At 40.5% G+C, this 17228-nt stretch overlaps 1 protein-coding gene across 4 annotated transcripts in view; it reads left to right on the top strand.

The window, feature by feature from the left end:
• The window catches only part of RASAL2 (RAS protein activator like 2), a 185577-nt gene that overhangs the window by 33447 nt on the left and 134902 nt on the right, over window positions 1–17228 (top strand). The window contains exon 1 of one of the 4 annotated variants that reach the window (XM_062602290.1): window positions 4454–4727. The exons of the other annotated variants lie outside the window; for them this stretch is intronic. Within the exon in view, the coding sequence (XP_062458274.1) occupies window positions 4679–4727 (49 nt within the window). The 5' untranslated portion in view covers window positions 4454–4678. Of the gene's footprint in view, window positions 1–4453; window positions 4728–17228 lie in introns of those variants that run through there. 4 annotated transcript variants of the gene reach the window in all.

Below are 17228 nucleotides of genomic sequence, written 5' to 3'. Positions count from 1 at the left end.
CTCTCTAAGAAAGTGTGCAGTTTTCTGTTTCAAAAGCAGCGTCCCGCTGCCCTTTGCATAGTGGAAACCATCTCCTGCTGGCTTTCTGTCACTTTGCCAGCCTTGAGACTTCTCTTTCAAGGGTGATTGAGCACTTTGGATTTTCCCTGTCCTTCTGCTGGTGTTGGTGGAATTGGGGAGTGGACTTCCCTACTGCATGCTCACCCTTGTGCCTCTCTGTGGCCATCCAAGCCAATTTAATCTGTCTTCCCTGAACACTGCATGCTATGATCTCGTGGCTTCATTGCCAAACCCATGGCAGGAGCTCTCTGAAAGGAATCACAGCAGTCTCCTGGAATACTCCCTGTTCTGTGTGCTTTTCTTCTGTACCTCCTTTCTCTTTATGCCAGTTGTAATAATGTTTTGTTTGACGGTCACTGATGATGAGGTTTTTTAAATACTAACAGCTGCTATAAAACGAATTGCCTGAATTGCATCTGTTTCAGAGAGTTCTGTAATAATTCTGTTTGTAGGAATACACTTCACGTTAAAAGAACATGAAAATGCGACATGATCAGTTGCTCTGGGGTCTGCGCGGGGACTGTGTTTTTGCACTTCTGAAACAATTTGTTAAGTTGAATGCCTGAGAAACAAAGTGATTTGACTCATTGCTTATATTTAGTATCATTACCTACAGCATTAGGTTCAGTTTTCTTTTGAGCATTAATGTTTTTAGTCAGGAAGGTCAACAGGGAAAACGCCCAGCAGAAGGCATTTTTGTGCTTATCAGAGGGCAAATGCATGGAAAACATCAGGTCAGTGTGCTGGGTGTCAACTTTTTTTTTTAGGAGTCTGTAGAAGGAGCAGTGTTCAAGGGTGGAGAGAGGATGTCCTTCCTTTTTGGTAAAGCCTGTAAAATTGGAGGTGCTAGTGGATCCTTAGTACAAATGTGACCTGAATTTACGATACTCTTGTTATGGCTTGACAAATATAAGAGATCCCAAGCTTAAAATCCTGCAATCCTAGTTACCCAGGATTTTCTCTGGTTTTGAGTATATTTGTAATTGAAGCAAAAATTCTAATTACGGATTTTATATGTAATATTAAAAATATGACTGACCTTATGGTTTTGTTAGAAACAAGCTTTTACTACAACTTTCCACAATCACATGGCAAACAAAGGTTGCCCAGGTTTAAGGTGCTGCTTGAGAAGCTTCAGACTAAAGCATTAAAACTTGTAAGATCATTTGAAAGTCCTAGCTGCCAAGAGAGCCATAAACCTGGGCAGGCTCAGCTTGGGAAACTGCATGACTCCTTGCATGTCTGAAACCAGGTGAGGAACTGTAATTGGCTTTCAATATAGAAGTGTAAAACATACCACTAATTTGGTGTGTAACAGCCCCAGTGTTGGGGAAGTGAGGTTGAAAGTCAGAGTGGAAGAGATTGAGCGCAGTTTTTTGCTGGTCTGAGACCTGTGTGCTGCTCTTCATTCTCGCCATTCCTATCTCTGTATGTTACAGTGTTGTTTCACCCTAGAAAACCTCTTCAAGGGGTTAAATAACTAGACTCCCCTTTTTACGTGCCCTTAGAAAGGTACCATATTTGAGACCATTTCTCTTCTCCTTATGGGATGTGAAAAGCAGCAGAGCTGCTATTGTATTTTTCGTTTTCTGAAAACATGAAGGGCTGTGACTCCTCAGAGTGCAGTTGGTGGAAGCAGCAATGTTTTCTTTCCCTCACTCCCAAGTGGTCTCATCCTGGGGCTTGTTATTTTTATTACGTGGAACCCCCTCCGTAAGCAGGCTGAGGAGCCTCTGCTGCCTGAGGTAATCACTCTTTAAACTGATACGTATTTGAGGCATCGTGCAGAGTTTTGCAGCATCTCCTGAGATTCCCCATGATAATCTCATCATCCTGCCAAGGAACCCCTGTTAATATGCATGCGGTAATTGTTTCAGTACTTGGCAGGGACAAGGGCGTTAATGTGAAGCCTTTTTTGGCTAATGCGTATTAAAGAAATGATTTGTGTTTTGTACTGTAGCAGTGATTTCATCACGCTTGAACATTGAAATTTTGGTGGATGTGTACATAAACGCTTGTTTTGAGGCAGTTATGTGGCCTTTTGGGAGTACATGAACCTTGCATTATCTGTGGATCTGTTTCCCCAGTGAGACTTGCCTGGTGTTGATGCTGGTCACAAGATGAGCTTCCTCACCTCTCAGGGGCTACCCAAGAGATTCGGGATGCTCTGGCCCCATCACTGCATGTGTGCATATATATGCACATATGTATCTAGACATGGTCCTGTGTCATGTTATATGTCTACATGGCCGGGCAGTTTGAAGTCCAGTTGATGTGGACTCATGGGTTTTTGTTGGAGACAGTTAATTTTTTTATTATTTGCTTTGGGTTTTTGTTTGTTTGCTTGGGTTGGTTTGTTTTTTGTTGTTGTTGTTTTAAAACTTGCCCCATGTAGTTTGGGAAAATTCATGTGAAGTCTGTTTTTTTTAAGAGCAGCTTTCTTTTGACCCCAACCCCTTCATCTCACAGTTACATGCCTTAAGGGATAGAAGCAATTTAATTTTACTTTATGAGACTTTGGTTTATCTTGAAAGAGAGTGGAAAGAGGAAGGGAAGAGGTGGACTGTAGAATCTGCTGTTGCCCTATTACCAGAGTAAGAAAAAGTGGGGGATCTTTTAGTAGCCAGCTTTGCAAAGGGGTGATGTAAAGGACATTTGTTGAATTGTCACAGATCTTTCAGTGTTTCAGCTTAGATGTCATAAAGCTCTTTCATGATATAAGTGGTCTTTGATAGAAAGATAAATAACATGCATCTGTCTGAAGAGGCATAAGATGGAAGCTTTTTCAGACAGACACTTCTTATCATCTTGGGAGTAAGTATTGCCAAGCTGGCAGCTTTCAAGAGGAAGTGCTGGCCACTATGTGATTTAGTTTGAGAAACCACAGTGGTTAGGTACTATTTCATTAGTGTTATCAGTAAAGATACTGGCTGCTGAAGATCCCAGACCAAGAACTACTACAACTTTGGTGTACTTTCAGAAGCAAGGAAGAGTTTCTACTGCTACAAAGCTACATGCATCTCAGCCTTTCCTGCTTTAGGCAGCTGGGGAGAAATCCACCAGATTTCCTGCGTTTTCCAGCAGCTGGGCTGCTGTGAGCAGAAAGGCTGTTGTGGCTGTGTCCTGATGAAGGATGGGGATGCTGTGTCCATCCTCCCTCTTTTTTTTTTTTCCAAGGATGATTGGATGCAGCAGGCCTCCCTGATGGCAGCAGGTTTGGAGGCCTGCTGCTGCAGCCTGTTGCAGCAGGAAAGTATAGGTAGTGGTCTGCTTCTGCCTCACGTCCTCTGCAGACCAGATAGGATGCTCTCCAGAGCCACCCAGCTTGACACAGTGTGCAGCAGGACATCCGTTAGGGCAGCAACAGGCAGAAGTGGCTGCTGCTGCCTCTCTCATGGACTCTGCTTGCCCTTGTTTATCCTCCCTGCCAAGTGCATGGGCCTGCTGGAGATCCAGTGTAGGGCTCAAAGCCATCATCATCTTCCTTTGGAGCATCTTAGGTAAGGAGAGCTCAACCTGCCTGCTCTTCTGTCTGCAAAGAGCATTTGTTGCCAGTAGTGGAGTAGATGTTAAGAGCCCTCTGGGTCTGTGCAAAAGGGCTTGGTGGCATGTCTGATGCACTCTAGTGTGTGTTCTCTAGTTTGCTCTTGAGGTGGAGCTACTGTCAGTGAAAATTTTTCCATTTATTGTCAGGCTGGAGTGAAATGCCTGAAAATGGTGCAGAAAACTCATTGAAGACTAAGGGAGCCTGAAGCTGTGTGGGATGAGGTGGAGATCTCAAAAGACAGCAGGCTGTTTATAAAACACTGTCAGAGAGGATGCAGTTGACTCCTGCCTAATCTGCACACACATACACTCCTGCCATGCTGACCTTGTTCCTGAATGCTGGTGGCTGGCTTGTGAAGCAGGCCTGGTAGCCCTGGCCATGTTGTGTAACCCAGACACAAGCTAAGCATCTCTCCCCTGCTTGTTCATGGCACCTACGCTGCCAGCTGCACCAGTTGTAGCTGGTGGTGCCACTTCAGGGGCCTGTTTGTGCATCTGCCTCCCCCTTCTTTACCTTCTGTCCCTGAAGTGACACAAAGGCTTCTCAAGTCTTTCATCCAGGCACTTGGAAATCTTACGGGACGCTTCGTACTGGAAATCCAGGGGACCTCTTCAGAGGAGGAAGCAGCGTCTCCTGTTTGTCTTGAGTTATTCTGACACAACAATGGATTCAGAATTTGCCTAATTTAAAAGCTAGTTTTAATCTGATGGGAAGATGTTTGTGTATTTAAAATAGTTATTCCTTGCTGGAGCCACTCCCTTCTTTTGTCCTTCTCTGCTGGACTTTTCGGCTTCACTTAGCTAATATGCAGTGCTTGTTTACAGCAGAGATACTGGAGCATGAAGAAGGAAGTCAGTGCATTTAATAGTGATTTGGTTCCAAGCTTCCTGTGCGTGTGCGCACACATGTGTGTGTATTTTCAGCCTTGTTCATCCAGACGCTGTGCAGCCTCAGTAGAGAAAAGCCAAGGAGCCGGTGCAGACACAGGGACTAGATGCAGGCATTTTTTTTTAACTCTTCCACCCGCTTTGGTCCTGAGCAGGTTTAGGCAACGTGGGTGAAAATTCCAGTATGGCAAGCCTGGTGAGGAAGGTGCTAGTGCAGACAAAGACCTTCAGTGGTGAGTATGAGAAGCCTGATGGGAAAGATAACTGATCAGAAAGCACTGGGTTAGGAGCCTAGGAGGAGAAACACTGTAGTGGGCAGAGCTGTTGGGTATTGTTGTTGTTTTCATCTTCCATTTCCAGTGTGATATGGCTACTTGGAAATGCCAAAACCTGTGTCCATGGGGAAGATGGCTATCCAGAGGAATGTGCTAGTTATGAGGCATGGTCACTTTTAAAGTCTGTTCTTTTGCCTTCCCCAGGATCTCTATCTTAGCTTGGCTGTATAACAGCAGCAGTCCATATAAGTATGATGGCTTTTAATTTTGGAGGTTCTGGGGGGAGTGAGGAGCTTGAAGGAGCGGCATCTCAGGAGCATAAGAACTGTTCTGTCAGTTGTGACTGGACCAAAAGATAGGTTTGAGAAAAAACAATGCTAGTAAGGTGTAGGAGAGACAATTTTAATGCTTTATTTTTTATTCTTTTGATTTGGTTTCAAGTACCTAAGTGGATTTCAGTAAGGTGCTCTCGTTTTGCAGTGGTTATGGAAATTGTCATCAGCAGTGTTGTATATTTTGGATTTTAAAATATTCCAGTAGCAGCACACTAGCCTGTGCCTGGGGTTTTTCATTAAAATTTATGGTGTTTATCCAGCTCTTAATTGTGCAAATTAGAATAATTATGGAGTGTGATTATACGTGTACCCAGCGAGTGTTTTTAAGAGGCCAACTCAAATTTCAGGAATTTATTTTATTAGCCTTGTGTCTTTCTGGTGCAAGCATCCTTTCTTTGTGTTGCAAAGCAAACATCATGAAGTGTCACAGCAGGAAACAATTTTTGCAGCGGCGTATCGGAGTGAATCAATCTGTAATAGGGCAGACAGCTCTTCAATAGCTCCGGATAATTAGGACTGATTTGGTGAGTTGTCGGAGGCTGAACCCTCCCCAAGCAGAGCAACTTCCCTCTGCTCCAGGGTCCGTTAAGGACAAGCGGGCACGACTGGAGCCATGTGCGGTAGGGTTTGTGCAAGTGCCAATTTTATCTGTGTATGAACTCTAATGAAGGGTTGTTCTTGGAAAATGGGACTTTTGTGTGAGTTACTGGCTGCTGCTAATATCTCCTGAGGCTGCATCTGAGCCTGTATTTTGTGGAGGGGACAGTTCAGACACAGATGTAAGCAAGCAGTATCTCTCGTGTAGAAGCTATAGACTGGATTGCTTTGGCCTTTGCTGAGAAAGAGATCTTGTTGCTGTTCCCTTCTAGCCCAATTTTACTAGTCTGTCTTTGCTCACTTGCGATCTCTCAGAAATCCTGAATTTCTGCTTGTAGGAAAAACAGAGATATCACTTCAAATGGAGTAATCTCCTTTATTATGTTGTAACAGACACGGTGTGAGAGATGTAAGAAACTGAAGAGGAGATCTCCCTGATCTCTCTTCAAATAACTTGGGACTTTGGGTAAATTAATCAATCTTTACAAAAAGAAACTGAGAGAAAATAAAATAAATAAATAGATAGATATTTACTTCAGAGATAAGGGGATTGGAATGATTCCTGTTGAAATTTCACTTGGGGAAAAAAAGAAAAAAGAGTGGTCTGAGAATTACTGTGGAGGGTTTTTTGTAGGGAAGTCTAGCAGATATTAAATCCTTAGAGCATACATTTACCTTGCACAGATGTCTTCAGAGTTTTAGCCCATCAATGGTTGAAAGCATAATTCTGTGATGAGAGAAATAAAGGCAGTAGGGAAACGTGCAGTAAGCATTCGCTTGATTAACTTTCAGCATGATTTCAGAATCTCGGAATCTCTGGAGAGCTTGGGTTTTGTGGTTGTTTTGGTTCCTATTGTTTTTGTTTTTGTTGTTTGTTTTGGTGTGTTTTGTTCTGTGTGTGTGTGTGGTGGTTTTTTTGTTGTCATTTTTTATTTTGTTTTGTGTTTTGTTTGTTTTTTTTTTTTCCCCCTTAAATCTCATTATTTATGCTGTGGGGAGATGTGTTAAATGCAGTTTTTTAAATACCTGCAGATAGTTAGGAAGTTCAGGATCACTCAGGATCACTCAGGAGAGTGATACGAAATACAGTGTGGGAGGGTGACCCCAGAGGAGGCATACCCACTGAAAAATTATTTGGATAGGGTGTATAAACACAAGCGCTCCTATTGTCCCACAAAAAGTGTGGGCTTGAAGCCAGTTTGGTTTCTTAATTTAGGGAGGTTGGGTGCTGAGACCTCAGTTCTACAATCCCAGCCTTCTGCACTGATCTTCATACTAGTGCATGGATAAAAGAAACTCTGCAGTGAGTGGTCAGATGGAAAAAGAAATGGCACAGGAAGGAAACATTATAAGGAAGCATAAAGGACACTTACAATATTTATTTTCCGGTGTTTAAAGTAGGGGGAGCAGCAAGAATATAGATCTACACCTTATTCTGTGTTATCACATGTAATTCTTGCAGAGGAAGTGTCTGCAGCAATATAGGCTGATGAGCATTTTGTCTTTTATTATGTAGGGTCTGTGTCTTATTACCACTCTTCTTTAACTCCTCTCATGCCATTAAAAAAAATCTTTTCCTTCATTCTTAGTTCCTAGTGAGAGATTTACTTATAGGCTATCTGAAAGTGATCTTGGTTTTGCTTGTTCCAAATCTGCTTAGCCACCAACAGCTTTCAGCAGATTTCTGAGGTATCAGGATTAAGAAACTAAGTGAGAGAGCATCAGTCTTTAGAAAGGACTTCCAAGTGGTGACTTCTCTATAAGAGCAGGTGTGGTCAGAGGCTATTTCAGCAGGACTTGTATTCCACTTGAAACTGTTGTTTGTTGTTTTTTTTTAATGACCCTCTGTATGAGCATGGTTGAGGTTCATGATGGTCGAGGACTTGTGAACACTTCATGAAGTGGTGAACTTTAAACCAAAAATATTACAAAAAAAGTCAAGGTCAAAGTAATCAAATGGCATTTTGCCAGCCTAACAAATGCTGTTGTATTTATCTCTCATCTCCCAGGATCCCTGTTACTTTTAAAATACAGTTTAACTTGACTGTCTTCTGGTCTACACTGGAGGAGAAAATGCAAATCAGATTTTTTTGCATTTGAGATAAACTGAAATTAGCTTGAGCCATGCCCTAGCTGAAAAGACATGTAAGTTAACAGAAATTGGCTGTTCTTTAATCTCATGTTTGCCTTATAAAATATAAAAACACAAACTGTATGGAAAACTCAACACATTAAAGAACAGCGAAGAAGCAAAAATTTTTAAGGAAGGACCTAGCTAAGCAATCTCCTTTGTTTTCAGACGGTGTGCTGCATTTCCTTTTAGTTAATGTTTAAAATGACACCCATTATTTCAGCTGCATCGCCACAAACAATGCTGCCATATCATTTGAAGGTTGTGTGAGATGATGTTGGATGCAAGAAGCTGTTAAATGAAAGTTACAGTTGCCACATCAAAGCTCTCAAATAGCAGAAAAGTAACAGCCTTAATGGTTGCAGCATCTTCACATTACTTTCTTTTGGCAGGTAAATAATGGTAGGCTAACAGGAATATCCATTACCTCAGAGGAATTTTTAAGCATGAGGAATATCTTATATCTGGGGATGATACACTGAGGACCTTTACAGTAAATGGCCCTGCATAAAATAGTATGGCTTTTAAGGATTGTAGCCATTAAGCTGTTGTGTCAGAACACCATGGCTAAAGGAGCTTCAGTATTAATTTAATCACCTGAGTGCAGCGACATTTATGCTGCCAGTTCAAGTGAGCATGCTATGGAACTTACTTACTAACAAAAGCATCTCACTTAATGAAAATCTTGCAGTACAGGTGTCAGAAATATTCTAAGTCTGGTTTGGATTTAGTAATCTGGTTCTTCTATCATGGAGCCATCAGAATCCTGCCGTCACAAAGTCTTTTATTGTTCTTTAAAATAGAAGAAAGAAAAAAATAGCTGTTTAAAAATAACGTGGCATTACCTTTTATATGTGTTGCTCTTATAAACCTTCTAGCCAAGCACAGAATGTTGTGTGTTGTTTCCTCTGCAGACAGGTAATTGCATTAGGGAGAGGAAATTGAGTAGCGTAAAGTACAAAATCTTAAATAGTGTATTTAAGTTCCTATCTCTGTTTACTGGGAAAATAATACATTTTCTTTTTCACTTTTTGAAATAGAACATTTTAGCCTCTAAAAAGCAAAGGAATAGATCACTTAATATTGTCTCTGAAGATACCTTATATTAAAAGTAAATGCTTTCCTGTTCTTTATACCTCTGTAGCTCCTCTTCACTACAAATGATCAAGGCACAGCTACAAGGCTACTTGCGTTGTTCTGTAATTACTTATCTTTGTGGAAGTAAATTTGCAGTCCCTTTCTGACATGACAAAATAGGGTATTTCTTTATTCACAGAGTACAAGGCATATTCTTGTGGCAATTCTGCAGACAGTTCTAGTCCTAGCTTTGTAAGAGATTGCAAAGTTCTAGCTTTGCAATAGATTTGGGCTTAGATTCTCCACAAGATAAGTAAGAGCTCCATTATTAGTCCAGCTTCAAGACTAATAATAGTTTTTAGTAGCCTCTCTGTTTTTGCTTTGAGAGTTTGATAGACAGAGCAATCTGTCAGGGGTGTTACTGAATTTTGGAGATCTGTACGTCACACAGTGTAGATATCCTGACCGTTTTGGGACAGGCTGTTTTAGATAGAATTTTTTAGATAGAATTTTTCCAGATAATTAATTCCAAACTTTATTAAGCCATTCCAGAGGAAAGCCACTTTAATTCTGAACAAGGAAGTTTGTTAAAATGTTTTGTTACCCATGTTAAATTATCTTAATTGCTGAACATAATCTGTTTTTTTTAGTGTCCCTGTGTTCATCCACCTAAAGTTCTCTGAAGCGTAGTTTTAATATCAGCTGTGACATGAAGCTATTTTGCCTTCCACTAACTAGCTCTCCACTACTACCACTATGTAAATTAACACCAGTTATTGCTGGTGGTGTAAACACATTTCAGTTCCCTTATGAATATATTACATTAGTATCATGATTAAATTTGCAGTCCTGAGGGTTGCTAAGGTAAGGGAGAGACTTAGTTGTGAAAATGTGATTTCTAGTCTTACTGTGGCCTGAGAGGAGGTGACAAATTAGATGATGGTTTAGGTAGAAGGAAGAGTTAATTTAGACTTTGATTTCATTTAATATTGAAAAATGCTTTGAGGCTGAAAGTTATAATTAAGATAGTCAGAAAAAGTGCAAACATTGATTTTCTACTTGCTTCTCTAGATTTATTTTTTTTAAGCTTTAGAAGTTCCTGTATGAATCTTTTGACATCACCACTTATTTTCTGGGATAATCACAGGCAGTGGCTAGTTCTCTGAGCTAAATTCAGCGTTTTCTGGAATAGGTGTTCAAAAATAACTACTCTTGCTAAATTACAGTTTTCTAGGTGTCAGTTTTCAAGAGTTCTGCATCAGTCAGCAAATTCATATGTCCAGATAATGGCAGCATTAGACCTATCTGTGTCAGAAGAAGCTGCAGTATGAGTTCTTTGCTGCGTCTGTACTCCTAGAATTCCTGAAGTTAAGATTTTGAGATAATAAATACATGTTTCTTCCTGCTCTTCCCCTCCCCTTCCTCTCTATGACATGTTTCCACTGTTATTCCTGGTTTGACATTTCTGAGCTTTAAATATAGATTTATTCTGCCTTTTTCTTTAGTAAGAAATTGTTTTGTGTGTCACTAATCTCTTTTGTATTGCTGCATCGGTTTTTCATTCTGCCTAATTTTCCCGGTAGTGTAGTTTGTGGTGATTGGCTTCAGTTATTTTACTAAGGATTCTTGGCATTTTATTACTGCATTTAATAATAGAAAAAGAATATGAAAGCAGTGATTTCTTCCCCACCATCCTGCCAGTTTTGGTGAGATTATCCAGAAATTGCCATCTTCTGGTTCATTCAGCAACTCCATTAACTATCTAGTACAAAATGTAGACATCTTAGTGGTAAAGGAAGCTCTCATTTGAACATTCGTTTCATTGCCAACTTTAATTCCAGTATTCTTCTCATTGACAACTTTGAAAAGTGTTAAAAAGAAAATATGTATTAGTGTTGGAATATATATTTTTTACATTAAGTCTATTGAATTGTAATTCACTTAGTCTAAAGTTGTGATTATAAGGACTTTCAAAAATAGGCTGAAAGCAGAGGTACATGTGGGTGAGCTGTATCCTGTTAACTTCAGTGATACGCAGTCTCTTAAAATCCCTATAGAACAGAATGGATATGAGCTATTCAGCTGTGAAAAATACAATGAATGTGATAAGAAAGCTTGTGAGATTTAATCTATTGGTTGCATTTGATAGTTGTTACATGGGAAAAGCAGAGAGGGGAGCGGGTGGAAAGAGTAACTGAAAAAACCCAGTAGGGTAGAAGAATGAAGTACAGGAATAAACCCATCTTTTTTTTCCAGTGAATGTAACAAAAAGATTCTGAATAAAGAGTTGATGTACAGTCATCTTGGTATAAATCTTGCACTATTTCTGCAAAACTTTTTGTACTTTTGGAATTTCACTGTGCTCATTTCAGTAACAAAAGAGGTATTTCAGTTTGAAGTATTTGTCTGTGTTTTCCCACCTTTGCTTACAGGTTCCTCAGATGTGCTACCTTAAACTGTGGAGTTGTAAACCCACAATCACCAAAGGGAAGGGTTTTAAACAGCTCAGAACAACAAAATGCTCCCACAAGTTTAACTTAAAGCCAGGGCTTCTGCAGGCTACAGCAGCAGCCTAGTGTGTGCAATAACTTTTGGATTTCCTTGTGTTTGCTTGTACTTCTGCCATCCAGGATGCACATGTAAATATCATGTTGATTTTCTCCAGACTTGTCAGTCTTAATGATCTCCCTTCTGTCAAGCTGACCATTGCAGCTTTGCAGACTTAGTTTCTGTGTACCTGAATTTGTACCCAAACCACTAAGACATGCTAAATTGGGTGCATGTTCGAAGACTTGAACAGGGCTTAGTGGTTTGGCAAGAAATACGAATTTTTGTTCACTTGGCAAAAAAAATGCTTGATCTGGGGACACGGAAAGTTTGCAAAACAGTTGGGATTTGAGTGGAAAGTGTGGGAAATCTTATACCCTATCTTGTGAGAATACAGTGAATGTGTATGTGCTCTGGGAACAGAGCCTTCCACTCCTCGGTTGAGGAACATCTTTGTCTATGGACAAGGCAAGTAAGAAAATATGGAAAAAAGAACTCATGCCTTCTTTGCACAGGAGATAGAACCTGAACCTAAACTTTACTGACCCAGAAATGAAAGGCAAGTTAAACTCAAAAGATAGCTTGTTAAAATAACCTTTTACATCTAAAGAGTCTATAAGGGTAAGTGTAAAAGTGATGGTGTATTTAGTGTAGGACGGTAAATATCTATTGCATTATCAGATCTTTTCAAGCATTTTGGTATCAAGAATTTCTTTTGAGAGCCTAAGTCAGGGTGGCAGGATACTGAATTTCTCATGTTGACATAGCTGTGTCTGGTAGATGAATATATTGTGCTCTGCAGAAGTTCGGTAAATTATGTATGATAAAAGCCGAGACCCGGGACTTCTTGCTGGTGTAAGAATTAAATATTCTAAACTTCTTTATTGAAAGTTATTTTGGTGGTCCTAGAACTATCTTGCACACTTTTTGTCCTGGCTCCTGTGTCATCAGTTGTGAGAAGTTCAGAAGTAGGTTTGACAGGTCAGTTTAAAACACTAATACATGCATTGAAAAATCCCCCAAACCACAGCTTGTTAAAAACTCTTAAGGTGATTTGTTAAGGCTTATCTTGAGGATTGCCTTTTTATATTTAATTGCAGCAAATTATATTCCTTGAGGGGTTTATATTTTAAGAAGATAAGCTCTGATTTATCCTTTCTTTTTTTTTCTTTTTTTTCCCCTCTGTTCCAGTTTCCACAGTAATAATCAGTTTTCTTCTGTCAGTTTTTTTTTAGACAGTCAGGAATATAAAATAAGGACTTGGTATGCCTGACAGGTTTTTGGAGAGGAGAAACTTGATTTTGTTTTGGTTTCAGCTGTCCTCATGTCCCTGTTGCTGGAGATCCTGCCAACTGCGTGATGGTAAAAGCATGAGACTTCTCCCTGAGCCCCAAGATTGTGTGCTAATCCTGAGCCGCCAGCACCTTTTAGTGTTAAGCTGTTTCTGCCTCACTCTGCTGTTTGGATGCAGGAGGGCAAAGCCACTCTGAAATGGGAGCTGGGTTTGAAAAGAGACTTATAATTGTTCCCTGCAATCTGTACTACATTTCCATATCTGGAAGTAGGAGCAGAGTTAATTGGTTCCCTGCCTCCTTCTCTCCCCCTACAGCAAGTGGGGAGAGAGTTGTTCTGAGCTTTTGGGTCTTCTGCTTCTGTCATTCCATCCCTTTTTAACCATCTCTATTCTAAAATTCTTCCAGTGGGTGACAATAAGTGGGAGTCGGCTTTTGCAGGAGGCCTGGCCAGCTAATCTGAATTTTAGAAGTGAGGAGTGTAGGAGGAGCTTTACTGACCCTAAGACCTGATTGGGATTTTCATAGTTCGAAAAAACGGATATGTGTTTAGTACGGGATAAGAAGCTGCACATTACCCGCACACACAACATAACCCCAGGCTGGTGCAGAGTTGACCTACAGGGCTTTTTCTCTGTAGCATTCCCTTTGCGATCTGACGTAGGCATTGCCCTGTTCCATCCTTGCTGTGAAGTGAGGAGGGAACAGGAAGCAAAGGCCTTGTAGTCATCTAACGTGGTGGTGTTGGGAATGTTGAAATGGGAGGATTTCCTGGCCTGTTTTTGAAAGAAGAAAACAAAAATTTAAGGAAAAAAAAAAATTAAAAATCCTTGTTCTGTCTGCCTCTTCCCTTGCCACTCCCCACCACTTCTGCCTTGTGCCTTGCCAGCCCAGGGTGGAATGTTTCCAGGCTCCTTTTTGAAGATATTTATAAGTAAGTTGAGCTCCATATGTTTGCTTTTTCCCAAATGATTTCTTTACTGTAAGTCATTGTATTTCTGTATAATTGATCTATGCACGGCAACTTGCATCTAGGGAGGGAAGTTGCAAATGGGTTTGGTCTGTGCTGTGCAAGCATGGAGAGAGGAAATAAAAAAATCTGTTTGACAATACCCCTAGCAATGACAGCTGTGGAGAGAAGAAAGTTGTTTTAAAAAAAACCCAAATCAAGTTAGAACTAACTTAGTTTGAAACAATAAGAATAAATGTGCCACATAGCTGTTAGGAACTAAAATAAAACAGGGAATAGTGGGCACAGATTTCTCTCCTAAAAGCTGAGCTTTACTTTTATAAATATCAATAGATCAAGAAGGGCAAAAGCACTTTAAGTCATGGGTATTTTTAGCAAGAGGGAAAAGCATTTTGGCGGTGTTCCTTCCCAGACCTTATGGCTATAAATCGCATTACCTTATTATGCTTCAAAACAAATCGAGATTTCAGATTCAGTGTCATCAGTATGTTTTGTTTCCCAACACAGAAGGGGTGAATTTTACTTGTTCCTACATGGTCTGAAGAAAGAGGTAATGTATGGTTGGATGTATACAGTAGGATGGGGGAAGAAAATTCCTTGCCATCTCCCATGTAAGAAGATTAGGTTAATACTGCAGTGTGGACTTAGCAAAAATTAGAAAGGATCATGCTGCATTAATTCACACAGGTCTGGTTTCTGTAGTACAATGACAAAACTAAACTAGTAATAGTCTAAAAATATAACCCTGAATAAAAGAACTTTCTCCTCCTCCTTTTTTCCTCTTTCTTCCCCTCTTTCCTCATTTCCTGCTTGGGCACCAGAAGCTGGAAACTTTAGAGTGAGTTTTGAATAAGAGTTTTCTCCCTGTCACCCCTCATTCCCCATGTCTGTTGTCGTTGTTCCCCCCCCCCGGTAAATAAATAAATCCCTGTTTCTATAGCTGTGACTCAGCCCTGTGGTGCCTATCTGCCTAGTGTCAGGCATGGGGCTGTCTGGGGGAAGCAGAGTATGCACATACCCAAACTGTGATGCAAGCTTTGAAATTGCACCAAGTGCACTCGTAGCATCAAATGTGCCGGATCACGCTGCGTTTCCAGTAACTGCCAGAGCTCTCTTGGCTCCGAGTGGGAAAGTGGTCATGCAGCCTGAAAAGGGGAGAGAGGCCAAATTGCACATTCTTTTGGATAATTAGGTAAACAGTAAATATGAGGAGTCTGTCTCCTACTCAAACTCCATTGTTTTATCCCAAAACTTTATATTTAGATTTGGCAGCCGGATTTATCACAGTAATTGGTACATTGTTTAAGCAAGGTCACTGATATGTGTGAGTGTTTATCTGCTTAACTACATTGCCTGTTTGAAGTAGAAATACCTCCAAAAATATTAGGCAGAGCTCTTGAAAGCTTGCATACTTGACTCCTGAGGCACATGGTCTTTATTAGAAAATAGATGCAATTATTCACATTTGGTTTTGCAGCTTAAAGTCCTGAGGGATTTGTACATAAAACTGTGGAGATTTGATTACATCCTGATTTTATGTCTCATGGGTATATGAGTGTTTCATATGTGTAAAAACCTTTTTATAAGGCACTAAGCGAAGCCGTACGAGTGCCATCCCATCTATTGCAATTGGAGTATACGTGTTCATTGATTTAGTCTAGCTTTGGTGGTTGCTTATGTATTTATAAAACCTTAAGTGGCTTTGTGTTTTATATTTTGAGCAAATTCGTCTGGACTTGTTACCAAGTTGGCTTGAAACTTCAAGATACAATTTCAAAGTTGGACTTTATTGCTCACAGCAGTTCTGCGTCACTTGGTGAGGATGGAGCATAGTTTGCTAACAGTGCTAGTGTGATCTGAGTAAAAATAGCAAATAACAGCTCCATTTGTCTTTTACTGTTTAAGTGAGTAAACATCAAGGCCTTGAAATATGCTCATGGAGGAGTTTGAGAAGGAAGGTTTTAATCAAACGTTTTGGCAATAGTTGCACATCAAGTATCTTTACTGAAACTGCTGCCTCCCATGACCCTGGTTGCTTGCAGTTAGGTATTGGTGGGTCATTTTGCAGGGCTGCCAGTAATTTGTTCTGGTGACAATTAGTGGCTTCTTTCTGAAAGCTAGTTTCTTTGTAGGTGTGATGGCTGTGATAGTAACACCCCAAAGAGGCTTGTACAAAATCATCCGTGGGTTTAAATAAAAGCATTTAAGAAATATCAGCTGGAGAGGACTTTGCTCTATGCAAGAATGTGCAGTTCAGGGAGTTTTCTTTTGGTGGTGGTTTGTATTTGTTTGTTTCCCTGGTCCCATTAAACCTTTTGGTTAAAATTTCCACTTTTTTCAGTGGAAATAATTGGGAATATAGTTTTTTTTTTTTAAAGAGATTGCTGAACAGTGGCTGTCTGCTGGAAGTGCTGCTTGTGCAGACTTACAAATGGGACTTTGCATGTTCAATTTAAAAAGGATTGACCTCAGAAATAGGCAGTTCTGTCATCTGGTAAGCTAGTGTTCACACCTAATGAAACAAAACTAAAGTAATTTTGGAACTTGAAGGAGAAGTAGTCTCTGGTACAATAATAATGAATGAAAACACACACAAGAAATTAAGTCCTTGTGCTGTGGGCATGGCTTGACGTTGTGTGCAGTTGTTTGAAGACTGGGCTTCAGCCTTCTTGTCCAGCTGACACAGACAGCAGTCCTCAGGACAGCTTTAATGGCTGGGGCCTCTGCCTGGGATGCAGTGACTTGTGATTTGTGCAAATCCCTTTTTAAAATGTTCAGATCTATTTTTCTGTCCTGTAGTGAGCAAGTGTATGCATGTGTTCCCTAAATTTGTTAGGGACAACAAATTTGTTCCCGAAATAGTCTCTCAAAAGAGAAATTATCTTCTTTACCTCTTTCCCTTCCTCCTTCCTCTCCCTTCAACAGCTGGAATTATTCTATGTCTTTCTCTTTTGGGAGAGCCTCCTCTGGTGATACATAGCTCTTATGAACCTCCTGTGGTAGTACATGTACCACCAGACACATCTTAATAGTAACTTTTAAGGGTTTTCATTTAAATTCTCCATTCAGGCTCAGAGATCACATGGTGTTATTGCAAGCAGTGTCCTGCCCTGGGCATCTCTAATAATTCTTTTAATTACAAATGCGGGAATAGATTTAGTCAAAGAGGGCGTGCTCCTTTCTTTCCCCACCTCTTGTGCTGTTTTGGTGCCTACAGGTCACTTTGCTTCATCTTTTGGCACTTCATGCTGTTGCCAGTTGTAAAACCTCCTCCAGCCCTGGCGCTAGGCTCGCAGCCGGTTCAGGCTGGCAGAAGGTACCTCTTCATTTCAGCACTTCATCACTGTCCCTGACTTCTGGCTTTTGCAGTCATTCAAGACTGTTCCTGACAGACAACTTGTGGAGAAAGAACTCTTCTGCTTAGAAGGTCATATAAATTTCATAACTGCTCTCCTCTGCCCCCCACTCCTCTGCCCCAGTCTCTTTTTTTCCTTCTCTTTTGATCTTTGT

This window comes from Pezoporus occidentalis, unplaced genomic scaffold (assembly GCF_034315485.1).
Source record: "Pezoporus occidentalis ecotype Australia unplaced genomic scaffold, CSIRO_AGI_Poc_V1 ctg76, whole genome shotgun sequence".
Classification (NCBI taxonomy): domain Eukaryota; kingdom Metazoa; phylum Chordata; class Aves; order Psittaciformes; family Psittacidae; genus Pezoporus; species Pezoporus occidentalis.
Note: the sequence above shows the minus strand (reverse complement) of the source record. Positions and strands in the feature narration are given on the sequence as shown.